Source organism: Amblyomma mixtum, chromosome 6, assembly GCF_055824585.1.
Source record: "Amblyomma mixtum isolate Tamu chromosome 6, ASM5582458v1, whole genome shotgun sequence".
NCBI lineage: Eukaryota > Metazoa > Arthropoda > Arachnida > Ixodida > Ixodidae > Amblyomma > Amblyomma mixtum.
The window spans coordinates 41,702,924-41,728,415 of NC_143017.1; the positions used below are offsets into that span (position 1 = coordinate 41,702,924).

Consider the following 25,492-nt stretch of genomic DNA (forward strand, 5'->3'; position numbering starts at 1 on the left):
CTATGCTCAGATTGATAGAGAGGGTTTGGCTGTGGTCTTTGCCGTAAAAAAGTTCCACCAGCACCTAGCTGGGCGAGAATTTACAGTGATAACAGACCACAAGCCGTTACTCGGCCTGTTTAACACGGACAAGCGAGTGCCCGAAGTTGTGTTGCCCAGAATGCTTCGTTGGATTCTACTGTTGTCTGCGTATAACTACCACCTTGAGTACAGACGAGGCCAAGACAACTCCAACGCCGATGCACTCAGTCGTCTACCAGCCCCGGGAGACGAGGACGACCCAAGACCGCCTGGGTCGTGCTCTTGTTAGAAGCGGTCGACTGCGCACCGCTGCAAGCGGCGGACATTGCTGCGCTGATAAAAAAAGGACTCGGTTCTATCCCGGGTAATGGCTACTCAGTGGCTGGCCGTCAACACAATTGGACAGCAAGTTTGCGCCTTATGAGGTGAGACGGCCGGAGTTGTCATTGAATCGTGATTGCATACTGTGGGGGAATCGCGTCATAATTCCAACCGCAGCAAGAGAGAATGTGCTGCAACTCCTGCATACAATTCATCCAGGGATGAGTGCCATGAAAGCATCAGCTAGAGGGCTCATGTGGTGGCCGAAGATGGACCACGAAATTCAGGAGTTTGGTCTGCACTGTCATCCATGCCCGAGTAGCCGGCAAAGTGATCCCAAGGATCCAGTGCATTTTTGGATGAAGCCAGATCAGCCTTGGAGTCGATATCACATTGATTTCGCTGGCTCAGTTAAAGGAGAAGTTTTCTTAGTCGTGGTAGACGCGTACAGCAATTGGGCTGAAGTCAAAATCATGCCATCTATGAAAGCTACGGCTGTCGTCAACAGCTTAAGGAAGATGCTTTCAACACATGGTGTATCAGACGTTATCGTTTCAGATAACGGCAGTTTTCACTAGCACTGAGCTGCAAATGTTTTTGAAGCGTAATGGCGTGCGTGCTATTTTCACTGCACCTTATCATCCAGCCAGCAATGGTAGGGCGGAGAGGATGGTAAGAGAAGTTAAACATGCATTGAAGAAGCAGCAGGAAGTTTCGACGCAGTGCAAGATTTCCCGGTTTCTGTTTAAGCAACACACGACGCCACATTCAGTCACGGGAAAACCGTCAGCAGAGTTAATGTTCGGACGAAGACTGAGGTCAGAGTTAGACAGACTCCATCCGGACCGGCAAAACGCGCCTGAGCTACAACGACCGGAGACTAAGAAGTTTCGTGTCGATGACGCGGTCTACGCTAAAAGCTTTTGTCCAGGTCCAAGGTGGAAGGCTGCCAGGGTTGTGGCAGTCAGAGGTCCGGTGTCGTACGTGGTACAGCTAAACAACGGCGAGCGTCATCACAGGCACCGCAACCAAATGAGGAGCGCCTGGACGCGGCTCGAAGTTGACCCAGTGACAAGTGAGGACTACCACGTCAGGCTTCCTCCTACAGCTAGGCAGCCACCGCCGCTGTCTAACCCAGAAGCAAACCCTGGGGCGAGTCCAGGCCAAGTCACCCAAGTACCGGTCGAGCCGCGAAGATCAACGCGTGTTCGACGACCTGTCCTGCGTTACGACATTTATGTCTAGCTAGTCAGTTTTGGATTGTGCAAATAATCTTAGGAGAAAGGAGTGTGGTGTACTGATAACGCATGCACATGTTTTAAACACTGCATTTTCATGTATCGCTTATCAGCCACGCAAGCAGTCGTCGGCAGATCAGATGTCCGTCGGCCTATAAAAAGGCACTGTATCAATAAACGTTTGTTCAGTTCCAGCCTGGCGTGCGACTGATACACAACAATTTACTTTCCGTTTTTCGGAACCCTCACATGCATCACAGACGTGGCGTAATATAGCTGGAAACATTCCTCTCAACTTTTGCAATGCTTCACCAATCCTGCTCCTGCGGCCAGTGATGAAACATCTCTTCGGTGCTCTCTTATGCGGTCGCTCACGCACCTTCCAGTTTGTCCTATACACCTATACTTTGCCACAGGCAAGTGGTATGGTTTGCACAACTTTCCTTCTGCACGTTACAAACTTAGTCTGATGATTGTTGCTGCAGCATGACGTCTTCGTTTTCTTAGATTTTGCGGTCCAGTCGCTCTTGCCGGCCGTTGCAGTTTATAAGCGTACTGTGACCCGTTACCTTCCTTTCAACTTTGATTCGCAATCCATTATCATGTTGTCGCATCAGCTCTGTTCTGCTGGGTTTGTTACACTTTCTTCCAGCTGTTGCTACCTTTGCTGCAGCTATTTTTTCACTTACTGCATTCCTTGTTGCACCTGTTGTTGTATTTGTTGTGCCATACATTTCGACATTAGTATGGTGTGGCCTGTATAGAACGTGGGAGATACAAAGCCCACGTTGTAAGCACCACTGACAACTTGCAACGAGGCAGGTGGAAGGTACGGTATAACCGCTTTCTTGAATTCTCCACGTAGGTCAGGCTGGGCAGGAGACTTCTGACCCTGTCAAGCAGAAATTGCCCATTTCTCCTTGATAAAGCAATATGCCCCTCGATACCTGCACACTGCTCGTCTTGAACTCGAGTAAACGCTTCTTTCAGTTGCCTCCAATATGATTCTCTAATATGGTTACTACTATCCCCAAAGCACAGCATAAAATAGTAAAAAAAGCGCCAAGAATACTTGGTATGCCAGTACACGTAACGCCTTCGTATCGCAATTCTAAAGCCTCCTTAGAAAAGCTAGCCATCCTTTCATCAGTAAACGAGCTACGAGATGGCTGAGCATTAATAAATTTCTGTTTCCGAGGTGTAATTAATGAGGCCGGATTTTTTTCTATGCTAAATTGTTGTCCCTGTGCATTCGACAGCCGAGGAACATTCGTTCGACTCCCTTTTTCCAGTAAGGCCCACTACTCATCACAGATCCACCCTTCAATTTCTGCCCTGAGACTAAATTGTTTTTTGCTGATAGAGCTCGCCAGGCTTGTCAAAAACGTTATCGTATACCTTTATTATCGCTTTCGACGCCGATCCGTCAGTGCACACGACTCTGACTGCGTTAATGACTGTGAATGGTATCATGCACGTGTTTCTGCCACCACCAGCATCATATCATCCGGCCTGGCATATGTCACCTGGATTCGAATCGAAATACACAGGACTAAATGAAAGATAAGCGAGCCTGAATATTCAAAATACGGCAGCAGATGTTGTTTTCGGCTTGCTTCCTTCATAAGTTATTGCGGTGCTGCGAGCGTACAAACCCAGCTGCAGCAACGGTCTGCATGTTTGAAGCATGAGAGATTCAGTTTTACAGCGAGTGCCGTTATACACAGCCAGCAATTGGAATTTGTGTGGTCGAAGTCTGTAGAACTTGGAAGATGTCAGGAGGTGCATCGACCGGATGGGCACTCCTGGAGGAGGCACCTACCGGGCTGAGTAGGTCCGGAAGCTGCCTCAGGCCGCCGCTATCTGTTGGAGGAGGGGGGGGGGGGGGTCGGTTGGAGGCGCGCACGCACACACATGCGCACACGCACACGTACACACACGCACGCACGCACGCACACACACACACACACACACACACACACATACGCGCACACAAACGCACCCACGCACTCACGCACACGCACGCACAGCTTGAAGAAAATGGTGGACTTTGAACTGCCGTCTCGGACGAGGCTCGTACTAGGCTGCAGCAGTCAGAGTGAAGGAATAGTCAGCACTATGTAGCTGTCACGTACGAGTAAAATTTGTGAAGAATTACGGCTGTCGCTGAATCTTTAACTCAGAAGAAGCCTAGCTCACCCGATAATTTTGTGTTTCGTTTGGTTTTCAGTGAAAAAAGAGCTGGTTGGAGCTGGTTGAATGAAAAAAGGAACTCTGAGCCGAAGGGAAAATGCAATGCAATATATAGCAAAGTGCTTTCATGCATGTGAGCACTCATAAACCCACACATTGCGCTATTTTATTTTGGCCCACTTAAAACAACAGAGTGCGTTCGACAACACGAACCCATGCAGATAGCCAGAATGGTTTTCTTCAAACCAGCAATTCAGTTTTGCGTAACTCTGCCGTCGTCAGGCCAGTCCAATAATTATTAACAATCTCCTATGCGCATTTCTTAGGCATCATGGAAGTCACTGACACTTTTTCGACGTAAGCTCACACAGTTCGAAGAAGACTACCAGCCCTGCACGACTGCATTGTTGTTAATACATAAGGCTGTTATTTTGAAGGGATCAGGTCGTTCTCATAATTTTTTTTATTTTTTTGTGGGGTTAACGTTCTTCCTTTCTAATACTCTCTCGAGCGCACGACGGTGCCAATAAGAAGGCTTGAATTCTGTGAACTAAGAGAAAAGCTCGATTGCGGTAAACATATATAATTGAAAAGCGGAGTACCCTGCGCAAATATCGATGACCAAAACAACGCGAGCTCTGAATATTTCAAAACATATTTTCTATATAAATAAAGAAAGAGACATTCGCTTTCTTTTCTTCATGAGCTCGTGTACCTATAAAATGAGACTTATTATGGAAGCTCTCCTGGCTCTAATAAAAATCAGAATTCCGTAACGACATGCATAGCAGAAGCAAGTTTTATTCTTCTTGTCTTGTTAGTAACACAACATACGAAAGCAAGATATAGGCGCAGTAAAGAGAGCATGGGGTCAGTGAGCTATTGTGCCACCTGAGCATTTATACTGGAGTGGCTCTCACAGGCAAGCTGTAATATGTTCTTTGCTTTCCGTCTCTGTACGCCGAGATGTAGAACTCGCAGTGTTGTGCGGATGAAGGCAGTCCTGCGAAGGGAGTAGAAAATTTGTAGGCAATGGCATCTATTAGCAGCAATTTCGTGCCAGACACAGGTAGAGGGTTTGGAGTACCGTTCCAATATAATGCAATTAGACGACTTGAAAAGGCACGGCATAAGGTAGTAATCTTGCCTTCATGCCTCATGCTCAAAACAAGGCACTTTTTTTATTGGGGCGTAAAATTGCTCAAAAACCGTTTGGTCAAAAGTTGCCTAGTTAAGAACGTCTTAGTGCGCGCTACAAAAGCGGAGATAAGGAAGGAGATTAAGTAGACGAGACCTGGTTTGCTGCCTTACCACTGGCAGGGTAATGAAGGAACAAGAAGACAAATGAAATTCAGTTCATTTTATTGTTTGCAAACTGTCCGGGTTGTACTGTGGTCGGAAACAAGAAAGTACTACCCCAGTGAGCATACAGTCTTGGCGCTCAAGCCAATGTTCCTAAAATTTTTCAGGCTCGCCTTAGTGGCTTTCGTGGAAGACAAAGGATGGTGCAAGGGGCCAGAATGTTGGCCTCCGTTAGGGGATGGGAATCTAGGCGGCATAGAGCTGCCGCCATAATAGTGCGTGTTATAGTGATCTCCAATTGTAGTCCGCATGTTTGGCTGCCTGGAGCGCCAAGGTTGCCTTAAAGGGACACTGAGGAGAGCACTATTAATATATTTTTTATAGCAAAATCCGATAGTTCGGCAAGTCATGGCTTTGTTGCCACTTGGCCGGCAGCGAAAAATGCATTTATTTCTAAGAAATTTGGATTCGAAGTTGAAAAGGTTTTTCCCGCCGCTGTGATTCAAATTTGGGATTCGGCTATGACGACAGAGGACTAAGTGACGTGAAACATGACGTGACATGACGTGATGCAGACTCCGTGATTTCTGGCGGCCAGCAGTGCGGCCAGCAGTGCGGCCTAGCAGCAGCCGAAAAGAAAGCTACCGCCGGCCGCACGTTGAAGGCATCTATCGGCTATTGCGGCCGTCGCTACAGTCGCTTCGCTTACGTTTGCACCGGCGTTTTGCGAGCGTTACGATGGATCTCGTTCTCGAAGTCGTCAACGAAGTTCTCGCAGATAGACACCTTTAGCATACCGTGTACCTTGATACCGCTAGCGGAATACCGGGAGCCCGCCTAACGCCGGCGAGCAGGCGCTGATTGGTCCCGATGCTTCAGGCGAGCGCGTAGCTGCCCGGCACGTGGCGCCATCTGGCGACGTCAAGGAGATCTGCGCATGCATTGGCTGCGCTCAGTGATTTGTGCTTCTCGTGTCCTAGCGTTGGTTCTAGCAACACTGTTTTGTTATATGACGTCATGACGCTTGTACTTGCGAGTTTGGCCTGTGGCGGCGATACCTGTATTTTGGTTCTTGCTCTTTTCTACGTTACAAGAGCTTTGTTGTCAGTATGAGTGGCGTTTTTGTAATCAGGAGCTGGTATTCTGTCGATACAAGCCAACTTCAATTTCTCCTCATTGTCCCTTTAAGGAGTATAGGAGGTGGAAAATGAAATTGAAAATATGTTTTTTTTTTTGAGGAGAGAAAATGGCGCATTAATTGTCTCGCATATCTCGGTGGACACCGGAACCGCGCGGTAAGGGAAGGTAGGAAGGTGGAAGTGAAAGAAGGAAGGAATAAAGAGTGGCACAGTGAAGGGCTCAGGAGTAAATTCGACCCCCTGGGGATCTTCAGCGTGCGCTGAAATCGCACAGCACACGGGCGCCTCTTACGTTTCACCTCCGCGTAACGCGGCCGCGTTTCGATGTAGGTGAAACGCAACCTAAGCACAATCAGGAAAACTGAATGGTGAGAATGTCTGCTTCGGACACGCTGAAGTGATTTACGAAGCGTCGGCAGCTGTGGATTACTACTGTAGTGCAGTGTCAAAACGGGGACACTGACCAAGCGAGTGCGAAAGAGTCTCCTGGCGTCGTCAGTGATCAAACTCTGCATGGTATGCCATTGAAACTAGATGGCATTGACAGCTAGATGGCAGGACAGCGGGTGCAGTGGTTACCGACGGCTATCAGTCTGTGTCGGTTCTGCTTGCGACTCAGATATCAATGCCTGATATTTTCTTCTCTCTTGAGAATATATCGCGCAAAAGGTGTCACAAGGCGGCAAAATAAATTTGTTTGGAGCCCAGCTCGGCCGTCTAACATGCGTGATCGTCACATTGATTTTCTTTCGGAGGTTCTGCGAGTTCTGGATGCCGAGCAGGTGCTTTTGCTAGAGAAAGTACAGAATTTGGATTTGCTTGTACTCATAATATTTCGTTGTTCGTCTTCTAAAGCTATCAAGTCAGTTCATTATCACTTAAGTGCTTCTTAATGGCGAATTCTATTCTTGCGAATAAATAAAAAGACAAATCCACAAAAAACACAAAGAACAATCCAGAAAAAATCCTCAAGAGGGCAACCGAGGACGCAGGTAGGCGGCCTAGAACATGTAACATTGGGCGTCATCATAACCTGCCCTTCAGATTGTCAGCTCATTGTGCACATTGGCATGTGGTAGTTAAATAAATTATTGGTCGTAAGTGGTTGCTCGGGAAGTGAAACGCTTGTCCCACAAAGCCCACAGGTGGCAGCACCGGCCATCGCAGGGCAGTGGCGCTTCATTTAACCGCTGTGCCACTGCGCCAGGAGTAGAATGAGCGGTCTATGAATGCTAATTAGGGAATGACCAATTCTGCATATATGGGCATTAAACCGTTAAAGCCATCGCTTCGTACCGTTAATGCGGAGTTTCAGTGTCCCCACCAATTTTTCAAGCATCTTTGTTTGCTTTTCCACTGAAAACATTCGAATATAGATGTGTACTGCTACCAAGCAAATTGTTTTCTGTTTTTGTGTGTGCGCGTGGTGCCGAAACCAAGCACTTATTTATAAACACAGACGGTTTCCCTCTTATCTCGGATTTTTTTAATGGAGGGTTTTTTGACTGATATCTATAAGCTTGCAGACCTGCACTTCCTCCTCGTAAACATATAACTGAACATTCAATAGAGTCTCCAAGTTTGCGTTAGGGTAATCTTTGGGTACTGCCATAAAATATCGACCTGTTGAACCTCTGATTAAATTCCGGTCTCTTAGAGGCTGCCACCCTCCATTGGTAATAGTAGCGTTGTTGAGGTGTGAGGCCAGGCTCGTAGTTTCTACCCCCTCTCTACCAATTCTCGGTCTGCTTGTCTCCAATATTTTCGAAGATGTACCGCTCCGAACCACCGAAACACTTGATCCATTGCAGTGGCTCAGTAGTTACGGCCTTCAGCTGCTGTGACATGCAGCTGAGCTTGAATCCCGACCGCGGGATTAGTGTTTCGGAGGAGACGAGATGAAAGAACGCCCGTCTGCGGTACGATGTTAGAAGAGAAACAGACGAGACAGCACAGCTGCGGCCAAGCGACCGCGAAACCCGCTCACATTGCTGTGAAGATACCAAACTTTCAGCACGTGCAGCCACGCTACCAACTCTTGGCGATTCTCATAGCGCAGAGCATGATTTATTTCTCCGCGGCGGAATTTTGTGCACCTACGGTACTCACTTACTCACTGAGCATCTGCGGGCCTTGATGTGTATGATGGCCCTCGGCATTGTTTTGGTCAAAAGAAAAAAAGCGAACGTTTGTAAAACGAGTGATTCCGAGCTCCTGGATTAGGTAGGTTTTCTGAAGCTATAGGTGTCGAATGGAGTGTACGAGGTGGAGGGGATAAGCTCAGTCTGGAACACTGACCTGGACGCTGAGGAGTTTTCTGCCGACATGCTGCAGTGAGTTGTAGTGTGTGGGCTGCAGCAATATGTGTTACTGTTATCAAGGGAAGCGCCGCAAACCTGTCACGGGGTAAGGATGAATCGTTCTAAACACTTTGTTTGTAGAGGTCATTTGCTAGCTGCCGTCGCCAATTTGGCCTGCAATAGTGGTTTTTTTTAATCCACCGGCCAATGAAAAGGACCCGGTTTTGATCATGCGCGCAACAGTTGATATGTCCCTGAAGCGTCTCTTTCTACCATTGACTAAGCTTTCTAACATCACTGAGAGCCTCTGTTCAAGTGTCTGAGGAAAATTAAAGTCTGGAAGTTTATACCACATTCATGCAAGTCTTACCCTCCCTTATCGTCTTCGTGTGCTTTAATAAAGAAATGCTTGCTCTCATTCTTTTCTACCCTTTGCAAAATGTTATTCCCGCTGGCCACGGTGGGTAGGCTCCTCATCATTAGGTGGCCAGTTTGCCACCTGCCATAGTAGGCAGGTTGTGATGACGTCACAAAGTAACGTGACCTCTCTTGACCGCTAAAACAGGTGTATCATGGCACATTATAATGAGGTTACAAGGTTGCATGACCCCTTTGGAGAAGTTAGCAGGGCACAGGCGGTGTTTGGTGTGACAGCTGTAAAGCTATCGCGAATATATATTTGAGACACCCTCGGGCAGGCGAAAATGCGCTAGCCATGGTGGTATTTGCCTAAACTAGACTAGCACCATTAAAGGAAAATTTTCACCACTTTTACCAGCGTAAACACATATACATTGATGTCATGAGAGAAAAATTATATTTCGCAGCGTCTCACCGTCTAGCAATATCTCCCTGGTGTTGCCATTGTGAAAGCTGCTCAGATGACTAGCAGTGTCGTTTCCGTTACAGTTCCACGTCACCTCTACTCCATCGTATCCGCTCTGGTCTGGATAGTTCCATCGTAGCACTGCAGTATTTCCTCTCGGAATAACAGTCACTCCCGGCAGCGAGGGTAGACCTGGAACTATGAAATGTGCAACGCGTGAATTCTCACGTATAGGCCAGCAATAAAGTTAACCACTGCATTCTGCAACACCGAACTGCAATAAGGTATACTTCAACTTGATGATGATAAGGCTTTGCAAAATTACTTACGCCTCCAGGGTATTTGGGCTACGGTTTTCAGTTAAAAAAAATGGATTTAAACTGTTGCTGCGGTTCTAAGCAGTGTGCTGACAAAAGTATGACAACAGGAAAACAGCAAATATTCTTGCGTTTCATCAACAGTACCGCAGCATGGAAGCTTTGATGAAATGGTTGCTATATCAGTGCACAACTGACCGTGTATTATCACGCATTTTCAAAGGAATAAAACCACGTCCGTGAACGCGCAGCCCCCGAGATCGCCGGCCTTGTGGTAGCCGCTACATGATTTTGAAAAGTGTACTGCTTTTGTCTGCCTTACTTGACACTGAACAACGTACGATACAAGACAAGAGAAGTTCAAAGAAGAAGCATTTAGCAACCACCTCTTTAACCCAGCTGAGACGGCATTACGACGTAATAGATATCTTATTTCATATTGAGAGTCTTCTGCTGGTTCCGCTAAGTCCACGAACACAGTCCGCGCCTTGCGTGGACTGTGTTCAGTTTCATTTTAAACTGTGCACTTATGTGCCCGTAATTCAGACGCAGGAATGGCTTGTAATGCGAAGAACCGATAACTGGCTTTCGAGAAGAGTGACATAGACTATTTCAATCGAAAGTGAATGCAGCAGAAGGCTGCAGACTCAGCTCCGTTGATTATAAAATTACCTTTCTGTGATTAGTGGGGTCGGTAGCAGGCATCAGTCTTTTATAATCGTATCAATGACAGAGGACTTTTTATGGTAGCATACTCCGATAAGTTCATTGCCATGATGATATTCAGCTCTTAAGTGGCCTTTCCACCTGTCTCATCCTCTGCGCTCTTTCCTGGGAAATATTCTAGAAAAACTGGGCCAAGTCAGCGCCCTTGTGCCATATACATATCATTCCAATTCCGTCTAGTTCTCTGGGTATAGCTGATTTTGTGGTAGCCAACTCTGAAATCTCTGTACGATAATCGGAACTGCAGTCCTCAGGCAGCAATGATTAAGCGTGGTATTAGAGTCCTAAAACCAGGTCCTCTTGTAGCGTCTGTGGCTTGAATTACGTATCTTTAAAATACCCGCACGTGCTTTGAGAGGTTCTTCTACTAGCCATATGGCAATAGGGAAATTCATGCCAGTGCTATTTGCATCGCACTCACCCTTTCTTAAGCCACCGAACGTGGTAAATCTTCACGCACACAAAAACACAGTGCTACCAGCAATATAGACAACAATTTGGTTTATCGGATTCCTATCGCGATCAAGAACACGCGAGCGTTTTTCAACTTGTTATCCCTGTTATATCTGAAAATGAGGACGAATATGAAGGCGGCTGAGAATATGCATGAGGCCCATAACTTTCCAGCACACTTTTAAAGTCACTCCGATCGAAGATGTAACGAGCAGAGACCTGCAACTAAATTCTGCCCACACGCACCGCTAGTAACAGGCCAATATATGTACACATGCAAAAGGTCATGCTAGCAAACTTACCCTTCGGGTCGCAAAACCTTAGAAAGGCTGTAACACAGATATTCAGAACACTTTTATCCGTACTTCTGCATTTTTTTAATGAAACAGGACTCTCGTTTGGAGCCTGCGTGCAGAGGCGGTTCCTGTACTTTGCAGGTGATCGGAGATCGCACTCATACGGAACTGTTCTGCGCGCATTCTCTTCATATTATGAGTAGTTAATGATAGCCTTCTACACGTATAGCTGTTGAATAATATCCGATGAATGAGGTCGCAGCACGACACGTGGGACAAGTTCATCTTTCTTAACGCGACTGTAGAACGCACCAGATAAAAACAAGTATAGAAAATTAAGGCGACACAGAAGGGAGGCATCACGGTAAGACGGTTCGCTAGGAATGAAATGCGGGTGGCACGTTTTTCTCCCAGGAGAGCATCCCTATATACATTGTTAAATAATTCGGCTTTACAACGATCTGCTCAAATGCTTTACGATGATAGACTTCCTGCTCAGCTAGGCACAATATAACACTTTAAAGTAGTTGCTGCTAACAATTCATAAAGGAATGGCTGTGGTGAGAACACGTGCTAGAGTGTGCAGAATTAAAACTACTTTGTTTATCCAGGAGGAAAGAGCAATACTATGTGACGCTATATCCTACTGGGCGACCCAATAGACTATAAGATATAAGGAGAATACATGCCAAGATCTGACGGTTTAGTATAGGCTCCTTTTGTAGAGGACTCCGGATTGATTTAGACCCGCCGTGCTTCTCTGCTGCGGTCTGACCTGGCACAGCACACTAATGTGGTGGCATTTCATCTCCCCTAAATGCTCGTGCCGCAGCCGGGATTCAATTAGGCGAGCTTTCGCTACACAGAATAGTGGTGTACAAACAGCGCGACTCCACCGGTTAGTTCTGAACATAGTTTGCTCGAGATGGCATGTTAGAACGGCTACTTGGCCTAGTTGGTTTAGACTCATTGCTGCGAGGCAGCGCACAGAGACGACGAAGAAGAAAATGCACACAGCAAGGCGTTAACTATCAAGTGGATTTTATTGGAAAAAACATCCCTTAAATATCACTTTTCTGCGCGGCAAGCGGTTACACATCACGTGGAAATGGTCAATCAGCAAGCCTGTCAATGAACGTGAATTCTTTATCATGCCCAGTCAAGGCGGTACTACTAAAGCCTGACTCTCCTTTCCTTATGTGATGCGCTTCTGCCAGCTCTCGGGTCACTTTATCTCGGTGCCTGAACAGCACCACCGCCCTTTCACCCTGGAGACCCGCAAGGCAATGGCCTACGATTTCTGGACCTTCGGTCGAGTTTCCTTAAGGTCATGTGTGCTGGGCGTACAAACCGCGGACAGCAAAACCCCTGCTAGACTACCGGTCTGCTCACTCGAAACTTGTGATAAGAGGCATTGCGGTTACATGCTTAGGCTGAGCAATTTCTAAGTCATGCTACCACAGCGTTGAAAGTAGCTTTCAAACCAGGTGGCGAGATATAAGTGCACCGTGTTTCCGCTCCCTGTCTTGATATCGGTGAGCGAGAGTTTGCTGAAACGTGCTGGAAGAGATCAGGCAAGCACCCCTGAACAAGAACCAAAAGAAAAGCGAAAGTATGCACGGGTGCGCTATGTCCATGGAATGACGCATTCTCTGAAAAAAGTAGGGTCACGATACGGAGTGCAAGTAGTGTTTTCCGTTCCAAGGAAGCTTGGCCAGATCTGCGCATGGGCCCATAGAAGGGCTGAGTCACAAAACAATACAGGCTGTAGCGTCCGGCCCCAGTTTCGACATGTTACATGTGTCATTGGCGTAGTACACAGCATTCCGCGGACGTGCTGAAGAACGTGCATAGACCAAACGGGCAGGTGTCTCAATACGCGATTACGGGAGCATTTTTGTTCGCTCTCAAGTCGGCCTTTCAGAAACATAGCCGTGCATTGCAATTCATGCCTAGGAGGTTCGCCTCTCTTTGACTGTTGTGCTGCTCAGGCACCGAGAAAAAGTGACCCGAGAGCTCCCAGAAGCGTATCACATAAGGAAAGGAGGAGACTCATGCGTTAGTGGTATCAGTTTGACTCTGCATGATAAAGAATTCACGTTTATTGACAGGTTTGCTTATTGTCCATTTCCACGTGATGTGTAGCCGCTTTGCGTGCAGAACAACAATATTTAAGAGATGTTTTTTCCGAATAAAATTCAGTCGATCGCACCTTGCTGTGCCTCTTATCTTGTCCGTCGTCTCTGCGCGCTGCCTCGTAGCAATGGAGATGAGATGTAGTCAGCCTGCGAATACAAGCACAATAAGAACATGTTGTTTTCTTTTCCACATGTCACTTACTAAAATTAATATCATACACGCTATAATTGCAATGATTAAGGAGACAGCGCGTACAAAAACACCGACGAAGGAAGAGAGAACGATACCGCAGCGCTTGCGGTGTGCGTCCTTTTTCCTTGTTCTCTGATCGGAGCGCGATGCTCCGTTCATCAAGAGACAAAAAAGCCCCGCAGACCATACTGAAGAACTATAAATGTAAGGCATCAAACCTTTTTTCAGTGAGTAGGCTCTGACGAAATTTTCACGTCCGCATCCATAGCTGTTGCAGCCGCGAATAGAACCCGGTTCGGGGCGCGTGTGGAGAAATACAACCCTAGCTTGTTTTGACTCGACATGGAGTCGGCGGTGCGTCAGTCTTAGGTATCCACTTCTCAGCGTCTCATTCCGGTCATAGTTGAAGGTGAAATCGCACTCAGCCGAGTCGTTGCAGGCTCTCCACTCGTCGTACTCTTTTATCCGGTACTGCGCAAAAATAACAGAGGTTACGCAGAAGTGGTCGCATGCACTGCATGTATGAAAAACAGCACGTGCTACATAGCACCTGCAAAGACATTGGCGAAGACATATGACGAGTACATAGAGATTTCCACGAAAGCTGCGCTACAGTGTTCACACAGTCTCTACGTACATAGACTCAGAATAATGTGTTTCAGGAAATGTGACTAGGTAAGTAAAAAAACATTACTATAAACAACAAAAGATCTGATGGCGTTGATGGTGGTGGCGTTAGGGTGGAGGTTAGAATAGCCACAAAATAGAAATTTTGGTTATAACGCCGCCCACACGTCACAGTACAAACAAACCACATATGCAACAACACGCCCAGCTAGAAGTACTTCTGAGTGTACGGTGCTGGTAGAACTTGCACGCGAGCGGAGCCGCTCTCCACGTTTGTGGTCATCATACAGCGGTCATGAACCCACCAGAGATTACTCGCCCTTGGCGACAAAATGTGAAACAGCCACTAGTTTTGTCCTGGAGCCGTTTGCTTTTACCTTATAACATATACCGTAAGGCTCGGCTGGACCGCTAACAAAATTAGAAATAATATATAAAGCAAAGCATGAAATCACGAGCAAAGCAGCAGGGAGCAGGAGCAAAACCGGTCAGAAAGCGCACCGAGCCACAGCTTTTACAGCAACCTCCGGGTGACCTCCCCAACCACGTGTTCTGAGAATGCCTTTAGGGATATCTACCTTCGGTTTTATATGGACAAGCTTGAGGTGTACGCCGATTTGGATAAACGATCCGCGGTAGCCTATTCGGTCCCTTATTTGACTCAAAGGGCTGCTCTAGCTGTAGTGCTTTTACAGGTGGCTTTACTTTTGAGGATGCCATAAGCATACGCGTTCAGAATCCTTAAAAATCAACCCAAAAGGTGTTCCTAGAGCCGAACCTGTTGGATGCGTTCAGCCATCTGTCCCACTCATCTTACGACACGCGACGGGCGGATTTCAGCATTATTCCTGAGCAGGGGCACAGCGTTATTTGGCTTGGGAGAGGCGGTGAGTGGCAAGAGACCGTAGACGGAGACGCGAGGCATCACGCGTAAATCATAGATTTTCGATCCAGATCGGCGGCGGCTAAATACGTGCTGGCTGCCTCTGTGCGTCCGCAAAACATAGGGAAGCAATATGGCCAGCCGGTACGGGATCGCCTATCGTGCCGTTGTCTAAAGAGCAAAAATATACAGGGAGGTTATTATCGAACTAAACAGCACTGAGTGCCTAGCAGTTCTGGCTCTGCTGTTCGCTGCGTTTGTTGCGTGGACATTCGGTAAAGGAAGCTTTATATACAAGCTCCTCAGATTTCAGCTGCGATGGAATTTTTGATGGAACCCGCCGGCGGGAGCTCCTTAAGTGGTAATATTCGTATTAAGAACGTATTCAAAATCACTTAGTTTTTTTCATATTGCACTGATAAATAGCAAAATATTCGGAGCATATTACTTATTGCTACGGAAAACAGCGCCGACGAAGAACGAGAAAACGACAAAACACAACGCTAATAGAAAAAGAAACGACGAGGAACGCTATAACCGGTGACAGAGCATGCTAATAGCGCTGTAGTGTCATTGATCATTTAACATTGGTCCGTATTCGTTTCTCTCTACCACTATGAAGTACCGAGTGTGAAACGCTTGTATAGAGCGCGTTCAGGGCGTTTTTTGGTGCGAACACACGATATGTAGTGATAACATGTTTTCTTGCGAATGCAATAGTTCTCTTTTTCATATCCCGTGTTCCTGCTTGCAGCCTCATCTTGAGGCTAGCAGTACTGAACAAACAAAAACAAACACATAAGTAAAGTGGTCTGGATGTAAACATGCGCAGTTACAATGTTAAGATTTCATTGTCAATTTTTGCCTTCGTGGTCGCAGCTGTTTTGGGAACCGACGAACACGCAGTTCGGTCGTTCTACACTGGTGCTTTTCCTCGTGTACCTTGCCCAAGAAAAAAAAAATGCCTAACTTACCATTTTTCCAATACCTTGGGAAGAGCTGAACAACAATAAACGTAAAAAAATTAAGCATCTGGCTACACTCAATAAAGAAATTAGACTCTAATCGTTTGCTCCTTCCGGAGGTTTTCTTGTCATTGCCCTGATTCCGTTTCATGCGGGTACCTCTACAGCCAACTTCAGACATTAGGTGCCTCCATCACCTGTCTTGCCTGCCTCATGTAAAGCGGGTGCAATTGTTCTCTTCTGATGAGGAAACAACTGCTGAATTTTTTTTTTAAATTTCGAAAATTCACTTGCGATAGTTCCCTTCTTATTCTGTGCAACAAACGGTAAAGATTAAGTGGTATTTATCGGCTAGATTGTTGTTGTGACTGAGAGGAGGATGAAAATAAAAAATCAGGGTCACTTTGACTGTCTAAAGTGCGTAGAGGCGAAAGCGTTTTCCGAACCACTTTCGCTGCTTCTGTGGAACTGGTGGCGTCACATATAATTGAGTACTAATTACTAAGTGATGACAAATCACTAATTAATGGTTAATTACCGATTAATGCCTGAATACTAATTCACTGCTGATTAATGACGCTTAAGCTTCGCCTTTAGGAGTGGAACGCGACAGCGTGTTGTAGCGCTGCCAGGGAGTCCACGGAACGCCACCACACGTTCGGCGCGATGCCTTGCCCTTTGAACGCAACGCTTTTTGAGGAAAGGAAATGGCGCTGTAATTCTCAGTCATCTCGGTGGACACCTAAACCGCACCGTAGAGGAAGGGAGGAAATGGGAGTGAAAGAAGAGAAAGAAGGCCCGTAATGAAGAAATTGAAAATTGTATTTGAGGAAAGGAAATTACGCAGTAACTGTCTCACATATCTCGGTGAACACCCGTCAAAATTCAGGGGGCACTTTTTTGACCTAAAGTGTGGTCACTGATGTGTGGTTTAGATGTTAAGCTTCGCCTCTAAGAGTGGAGCGCGACAGCATCTTGCAACGCTGCCAGGGAGTCCATAGAACGCCATTGCCCATTCGGTTGTACGCCACGCTCGTCGGTAAATTGGTTTTTGAGGAAAGGAAATGTATCTGTCTCTCATATCTCTGTGGAACCTAAACCTCGCCGGAAGTGAAGGGAGGAGGATGGGAGTGAGCGGACACACCGCATTCATTAGACGTGCCTTTGTTCATTCCAAACCATCGAGCTGGCATGGCAGAGTGGATAGCATGCTCGTCTCGCACGCCGAAGACCGATGTTCGATTCCTGAGCTCGACCAATTTCTTACTCGGTTTTATTTATTTATATGGCCTGACTAGAAAAGTTAATTAGGCTAATTTGGTAATTAAGCAATTAACTAAGCTCAGTCCCACTTACTTGGAGCATAACTATACGATCCCTTCAATTCGTTGCATGGTGACTAGCCAAAGTACAATTGGCCCCGTTTGAAATTCGCGCACTGTGACGTCGCGGCCGTTTCGACCAATTGAAAAGGGTGACATTTTCTGTCGACAAATGCTGCTTACAACGATGAGACATTAAAGGCTTTCGCCTTAAAATTGCATGGACCTGCCTACTGGCTCGAGCCGAGCCACCACCGCTGCCACGTGCTGATAGAGGAGAGTTGAAAGATCAGAGGAAAGAGAAAAAGGAAAGAAAAGACGCGCGCCGCAGCAACAACTGCGTCCGCCGGAGCGGACGCTGCTGAAACCAACAGATCAGCGGCTGAAGCCACGCTCGCCGAAGCGAGGACAGATGGATATTCACTTCGATCTGAACACAGATGGGCGCTGCCCGCACTGTGGAGGAGGACAGATGGATATTCACTTCGATCTGAACACAGATGGGCGCTGCCCGCACTGTGGAGAGATCTGCGATATCTTTCACATGGTGTGGGCATGTACTCAGAATCCTCACCTTCCCCCCTCCCCCACCCCCACCCGAGAGGCATGGGAGACTGCCCTCCTCAACTGCTCCACACTGGAGTCCCAAAGGGCTCTGGTCAAGCGGGCGCGAGACGGGGCCTCGTCATGCGGTGTCCCGGACTAAGGATACCGACCATGCAGCAGGGTTTTTTTTTACCCTCAAGCTCTCTTTGATTAAAGTTTTTCACCACCACCACCACATCTCTTATGGGCTCGAGGAAAGATTATACATCTACATTTCAGTGAACATAAGTGCACTCCTCTGGTCTGCTATTTGTTCTCTGCTGTTTAGCGACTCGATACAAGTTCATATACTTTCTGTGCGCCATGCCTCAGGGACTTTGCATTTTAAGGCGGAAGCCTTTAATGCCTCATCGTTGTAAGCAGGAGTTTCCGACAGAAATGTCACGCTCGAAACGTTAGTGACGTCAGAGTGCGCGAATTTCAAACGGAGCCAATTCTACATTGACTAGTAACACCATGCAACCAATTAAAGAGATCGTATAGTGATGCTCCAAGTGAGTGAGACTGAGTTTAGTTATTTGTCTAATTACCCAATTAACCTAATTAACCTTTATAATCAGGCAAGGTAAATAAATAAAACCGAGTAGGAAATTGGTCCAGTTCGGGAATCGAAGCCCGGTCTCCAGACTGCGAGACGAGCATGCTAACCACTCCGCCATGCCAGCTTTTTTTTCTTTATTTTCGAGATTGACATGAAAATAATAAGAACACTTCAACTACACTTGAGCTGATACGGGTGAAGTTAAAATTTCTTAAGTTTCACGAGATCATCTAGTAGTGTTACCCACTGGGGTGGGTCACGCTGCGCCTGGTAACATTCCCGCAGATAAACAGCACTTTCAACAAAGTTCTCACGTGTACTACGAGTGTTTATATCCGCATGCCTTACTTGCAATCGCGTTTTACACAAGCTGTGGAGGCCAAGAAGCATTAATAAGTCATAGGGTACCTCTTTGCGATCAACTGGTAGAAATCTGATACCATAAGGGTGCAGTGGTAGTTTTTTCTTGATGGTTCTCTGCAGGACTTCTCAGAAAAATACGGCGTCCCAGCATTCTAGGAAAACATGTCTCCGGCTGCTTACATAACAGGCAATTTGTTGTCCATGGGACAAAGATTCCTTTTTCATGGAGCCAGGTTTTAACGGGTAGTGTATTAGAGTGCAATTTGAAAAAGAATGTTTTCACTGTCGGCCGGAGCGGCATCTTTTTCACCCGTTTTAAAGTATCCTGGCCTGGGCCTTCACGGTAAGGTGCACGATACAAAGGTGGTGGCATCATAATATCAACCAGATCCTTATACTCGGCTGCTGACCCGAAAGACGCGGGTTCGATCCCGGCCGCGGCGGCTAGAATTTCTTTGGAGGAGAAATTCTAGAGGCCCGTGTACTGTGCGATGTCACTGCACGTTAAAGAACCCCAGGTGGTCGAAATTTCCGGAGCCCTTCACTACGGCGTTCTTCATAGCCTCAGTTGCTTTGGGACGTTAAACCCCAATAAACCAAACTTATACAGCTTCTTTTTGGGAACGTTATACAGGTATTCTAGTGAAAAACGAACTTCCAACAACCTGAAGGACTCCGACATGCCAGCTCGATGGTTTGCGATGAGCAAAGACGCGTCTAGTGAATACGGTGTGTTCGTTCAGTCCCATCCTCCTTCCCGTTACGGCGAGGTTCAGGTGTCCACCGAGATATGAGAGACAGATACATTTCCTTTCCTCAAAATCCAATTTACCGACGAGCAAGGCGTAGAACCGAACGGGCGATGGCGTTCTGTGGACTCCCTGACAGCGCTGCAAGACGCTGTCGCGTTTCACTCTTAAAGGCGAAGCGCAACATCTTTACAACGCATCAGTGAAACAAGCAGCAACACCGCGCTTAAGGCTTTCGCCTCACCGCACTTTAGGTTAACAAAGTGCCCCCCTGAATTTTTTGTTTCAGGCACAGGGGACGCTACACGGCGGTTCAAGCAAGCGGACGCGCGTCGCATCGGTTCCGCACATTTTGACCAAATTCGACCGGACCGAATCATTCTCGCCACCGGATTTTCTTCGGAACGGAAAGATATCAAGTGCTAGATCCCCAGGATAGAAATTTCAAGCGGTAGGACCAGTTTTCGGCTTTCTACCGGACTTGAAAGTTATAAAGCAGGCGCCGGCCCGCTAACCCTAACGGGCCACACAGCTCGACATCGTGAGAGCATGGGCCGCTAACCTTGTCGACGACGCCGACGCCTAGCATCGACGCCGTTTCAACGACAGACCAAATGGCGGGGCCCAGCCAAGACAACGATGTGCCACTACAATCACCAAACGTCCTTCTCAACAAATTCCAAGAGATGGATGAAGACTACTTCGGAGACGCCGACTTGGGAAGTGAGGACGAGATCCCGTACGACTCAGCGTCGAAGCCAGCCGGGTACAACAACGATGCCAGCTGGGAGCTTTCACAATCCAAGCGCCAAAGAAAACTTCAAAGGCGAAAAGAACGCAAAGGCACTGGAACCGGCCCGGCCGCCAAACCTCACGATGGAAAATTACCGGGTGATGTGACCGGCTGCAACAACAATGGATCAAGGGAGCATACCAGGCCTAGGCGAAGAATGCCGCCACTCCCCAGAAGCGACTACAAGATCATTATGCGACCAAAGAAAGGACTCATGGTGAAGTCCCTCACCACCCACCGAGTAGCGCGCGCCATTGTCATGGCGTGCGGCCAGCAATGCAAGGACGAGGACCTACTTGTAAGGCTTCGCACCGGATCCAGTATCATTATCGTTAGCACCCCGCACGAGCAATCGGCTCAGCTAGTGCGGCACATTACCCGTCTCAAATTCGACGGAAAGACTTATGATGTAAACGCTTAAGTGGCAGCACCGGAAGACGTCCTGCGCGGCGTGATCCACAGTGTAGACCCAGGTACCCCTCCTGAAGAACTCAAAGCACACTCACGAGTCAGAACTCAAGGAGTGACCATACTTCAGGCAAGGATGCTCGGAAAATCCAAGACGGCAGTGCTCACGTTCGACGGCCCGGTCTTGCCGAAATTCGTCGTATATTACGGAGGAGAAGTACCATGCTACCAGTACCGCCCCACTAGGCAAGTGTGTTACGTCTGCTTCCAGCAAGGACACCGCTCCGACGTCTGCCCCACACCGAACATTATTGTGTGCGGACTGTGCGGAGTTTCAAACCCGCCCGACGACCACGAGTGCGCGCCCAAGTGCATAATCTGTGGCGAGGCACACCGGGCCGGATCTAAGGAGTGCCGAGAGAGTTTGAAAAAAGCGAGGCCAAAACCCACAGGAGGAAGAGGACGGAGCGACCAACGCGGGCGACCACTCAAGCGATGGCTCAGCTCAGAGGGAGAGACACCGAGGAGCCGATCGAGGTCCAACTCCTTCCCGCCTCTACCACCAGCGGGCCCACAGGAGGGGGAGCAGCAAGAGAAAAAGAAAACGAAGAAGCTTTCCCAGACAAGCGGCGGCAAGGTGAGCTGGGATTCTACCACTGCTTCGCACTCGGTAGGAAAGGGTAGTGACATAAACAACACAAACAACAAAGACAGTCGCGTCACAGAACCGAAAGACGCGAAGAGCGATGCGCACAGACGCGAGCTAGAACTCGCTCGAATCAAACAAAACGAGCTCGAACGCAAAGTTGAGGAACTCACAAAAGCACTAAAGGAACAACAGCGGGAACTCGACACGACTAGAGCCCTTCCAAAACGACAACCAGAGGCATCGAACGAAGGAGGCCTTGAAACACGAATGCAACAGATGATGCAGCAGATGGTGCAGGATATGATGCAGCAGATCTAATCGCAAATGCAACAGATGCAAGTACAATTCCAAGGGCAGATCTCAGAGATCAGAAGCGCTTTTCGAAAACAAAAACATACCGAAAACATTAGGGAAAGGACGTACAACCGTCCAGCGCTAACAGCTTTCGCAAGCGAACAAGGCAACAGCAGTAACGCGTAAACATGATCAATACGTATCCGCAAGAACAAGAATACTTAGATATTTGGCAATGGAAGTGCAGAGGCTACCGCAAAAAGCAGGCCCTCTTAAAACAATATATAAACACACAACTCACACCTCCTGATGTAATTGCGCTCCAAGAGACTGGAATCAAGCCGACCTTACAAGGGTACGAGGTTTACGAGAGTCAAAACGAAGGCAAAGCGGCCGTCCTAGTCAGCAAAACTATTACCGCCATCAGGCACGATACCATCGCCGACACCGACATTGAACACGCGCTTGTTAAACGTATTCCGAAAAAGCGAAAGGGACGCAGCACGTTCTTACTGAACGTGTACAGCCCGCCGAGACAAAGAAAAGCCAAACTCTTCGAACTCTTTTATGGAGCGCACAAGCTGGCCAAAGAAAATGCACTCATCATCGTAGGAGATTTCAACGTCATGGACAGGAGTTGGGGATACCAGAAACAAGACATCAAGGGAAGAACATTAGTGGAAGTAGCGGAATACTTTGGCTGCAGTCTAATCACAGATCCTGCGACCCCCACGTGAATCGGGAATAGTGTGAGCACGGACACATGCCCAGACCTCACCTTCGTAAGGGACAGCAGGGAGTCACAGTAGGAAAACATGATGGAAAATCTAGGCAGCGATCACTTTATCCTCCGGACACGAATAGCATCCGACACCATAAAACGCCAGATAGAACAGGCGAAAATCACTGACTGGAACGCGTTTCGCGGGGCTTGCAACAAATCTGAAGGCGGTATCCAATCACTGGAGGAATGGAGCGGCATGCTGAGAGAAACGCGACAACGATGCACAAAAAGTCTAAGGAGAACGACAGCAACGCCCGAAGTAGACGCCCACCTCTTCAGACTATGGGAAGCGAGACACAGTCTCACCAAAAGATGACGGAAGCAAAAGCACAACAGGAAACTAAAACTAAAGATAGCAGAAATTACGGCAAAGGCGGAAGAATACGCGATGCAACTCGCGAAACAAAATTGGGAACAACTTAGCTACTCACTTAGGGGAACTCTAGGCACGGCCAGAACCTGGAATCTCTTAAGAGCACTAATCGATCCGACCAAAATAAAATCAGAAAACAATAAAGCCATCCACAGGTTCATCCACTCCTTTGAGGGATCAGACATCGCCCTACTGGAGAAGGCACGAGAAAAATGTTTCGGCGATAACAACCCCTCGCGATAACAAGGAACGTATCGAGGAGCCGAAAACGAGAAACTCGACCGCCCCATAACTGTGGAAGAGGTTTACGCGGCCATAAGAAACACCACCAGAAACACGGCAGCCGGAGCGGACAGAATCGACAACGCCCTAATCCACAACCTGAGCGACGACCTCATACAAGAGCTCGTCACCTTTCTTAACAAACATTGGGAGGCGGAGACGGTTCCCGAAGATTGGAAACACGCCGAATTAATAATGATACCTAAACCTGGTAAAAAGCTACAAATTGAAAACCTCAGGCCCATATCACTCACGTCGTGCCTTGGCAAGATTTACGAACGGGTTGTAACTTTCAGACTGCAAAATTACATGGAAGACAACGACGGTGTACCACATACCATTTTCGGCTTCAGAGCGAAGCTCTCGACGCAGGACTTTCTCCTCCAAATACAAGAAGATGTCCTGCGAAACGTACCTCGGACGGGAGAAAATGTCATAATGGCCCTGGACATCAAGGGGGCATTCGATAACGTCAGCCACGAAGGGATCCTTACGGGCCTAGACAACCTGGATTGTGGACGCAGAATCCACGGCTTCGTCAAAGCCTTCCTGTCCGATAGAACTGCCACCATCGGCATAGGAGACCTTCGATCGGACAAAATTCGCACTCCAAACAAGGGAACACCCCAAGGGTCAGTTATCTCACCCCTACTCTTCAACATAGCTATGATAGGCCTAGCTCGAAAACTAGAGAACATCGAAGACATCAGGCATGCAATGTATGCTGACGATATAATAGTCTGGACAAACACGGGCTGTTTCGGAGAGAAGGAAGAAAGGCTACAGCAAGCGGCCTCTTGTGTAGAGCAATACCTCGCAGAAAGAGGACTCGCATGCTCGACCGAGAAATCGGAACTGCTGAAAGTCTGGAGAGGCAAGCAAAACCGGACCGTCCCAACCAACGAGGACCTAAAACTCAACGTCTACTAGAAGGGACGGCCATACCCGAAAAGACAACAATAAGACTTCTGGGCATGTGGGTTCAATCCAACCAGCGCAGTACTCACACTTTTACCCTACTGAAAGCAACAACGCTACAAGTCGCACGCATGATCACCCGCATCACCAACAGGCGACATGGCATGCGTGAAGAGGACACACTAAAACTAGTCAGAAGCCTAGTAGTTAGTCGAATCACGTACAGCCTACCCTACCAGTGCCTCAACAAAAATGAAATACAATAAGCGGATGCCCTGCTACGCAAAACGTATAAGACAGCGCTCCAACTACCACGCAACACGTCTACAGAAAAACTCATGGCCCTGGGATTACATAACACCTTTGAGGAGCTACGAGAGGCGCAGATTGAGTCGCAAAAACTCAGGCTGTTGCAAACAACGACAGGAAGAGCGCTCCTGCAGAGGCTCGGATACCGCGAGCAGATGCGAGAAATGTCGAGGACGGCAACGATCCCCGACGAGCTTCGCAAGACCCTCAAGGTAGCGCCAATACCAAAAAACATGGATCCCAACCTCCATCGAGGCAGAAGAGAAGCGAGGGCCGAATTCATCGAGAAAACATACGCTCCTCAAGCCACGACCGTGTATACAGACGCGTCTTGGAGAGGAGGAGATACCAAAATTGCTGTAGCGGCGGCGGTCGATTCGTCTTTACGCGAAATGACCAGTGCGTCTCTGGAGTCCGAGGAATGACCAGTGCGTCTGCAGAGTCCGAGGAAGTAGCCGTTGCTCTAGCGGTGGCGGAGGGCTACAGAACCGGGCGGTCACTAACAATACTCACGGACTCTCAAACAGCCTGCCGAAATTACATGAATGCAGGATAGGTCGTCACGCGCTCCGTATACTCCTCGCAGCGAGCGACAGAATTAAAAACCAGGAAGAACAAAACGACAAGATCCGACACAAAATTTTGTGGGTACCGGGGCACACGGGGGTGCCAGGGAACCGAGAGGCCGACAGGATAGCTCGAGGATACATTACATTCCGAGCTTCCGACGAGACCGCGGAACTTGCGCCAGCACCAAGGGAATACTCGGCCATACTACAAAACTATAGAGGCAGAAGAATGCGATATTCCCCACCGCAAAAATCTCTCAGCAGAGAGGAAGCTGTCACTTGGAGACAATTACAAACAGGCTCTTTCCCAAACCTACATATACTAAACAAAATGCACCCTACGCTATATATCAACAAATGTCTCTGGTGCGACGAAAAACCTACTCTATACCACATCACATGGGCCTTCCAAAACATAGACGTGGTCCCCAAAATACAAAACCCGAGTGCGGAGCAGTGGGCGACCCTGCTCTCCAGCGACCGCTGTGAAGACCAACAAGGTCTGGTACAGCGAGCTCAGCGGGCGGCAGTGGCCAGCGGAGCCCTGCACTGAGGGCAACCGACCACTGATTAGAGGCGGACGACTTCGACAGA

At 47.9% G+C, this 25,492-nt stretch overlaps 1 protein-coding gene across 1 annotated transcript in view; it reads right to left on the reverse strand.

Annotated features, from left to right (window-relative positions):
* Positions 1–4,643: 4,643 nt before the first annotated feature.
* Positions 4,644–25,492, reverse strand: part of LOC149338825 (uncharacterized) — a 58,676-nt gene continuing 37,827 nt past the window's right edge. Inside the window, exons 6-8 of the mRNA XM_089550809.1 lie at positions 13,682–13,934; positions 9,350–9,538; positions 4,644–4,776 (exon numbers count right to left, since the gene is read on the reverse strand). Coding sequence (XP_089406935.1) covers positions 4,673–4,776; positions 9,350–9,538; positions 13,682–13,934 — 546 coding nt within the window. The 3' untranslated portion in view covers positions 4,644–4,672. The remainder of the gene's footprint in view (positions 4,777–9,349; positions 9,539–13,681; positions 13,935–25,492) is intronic.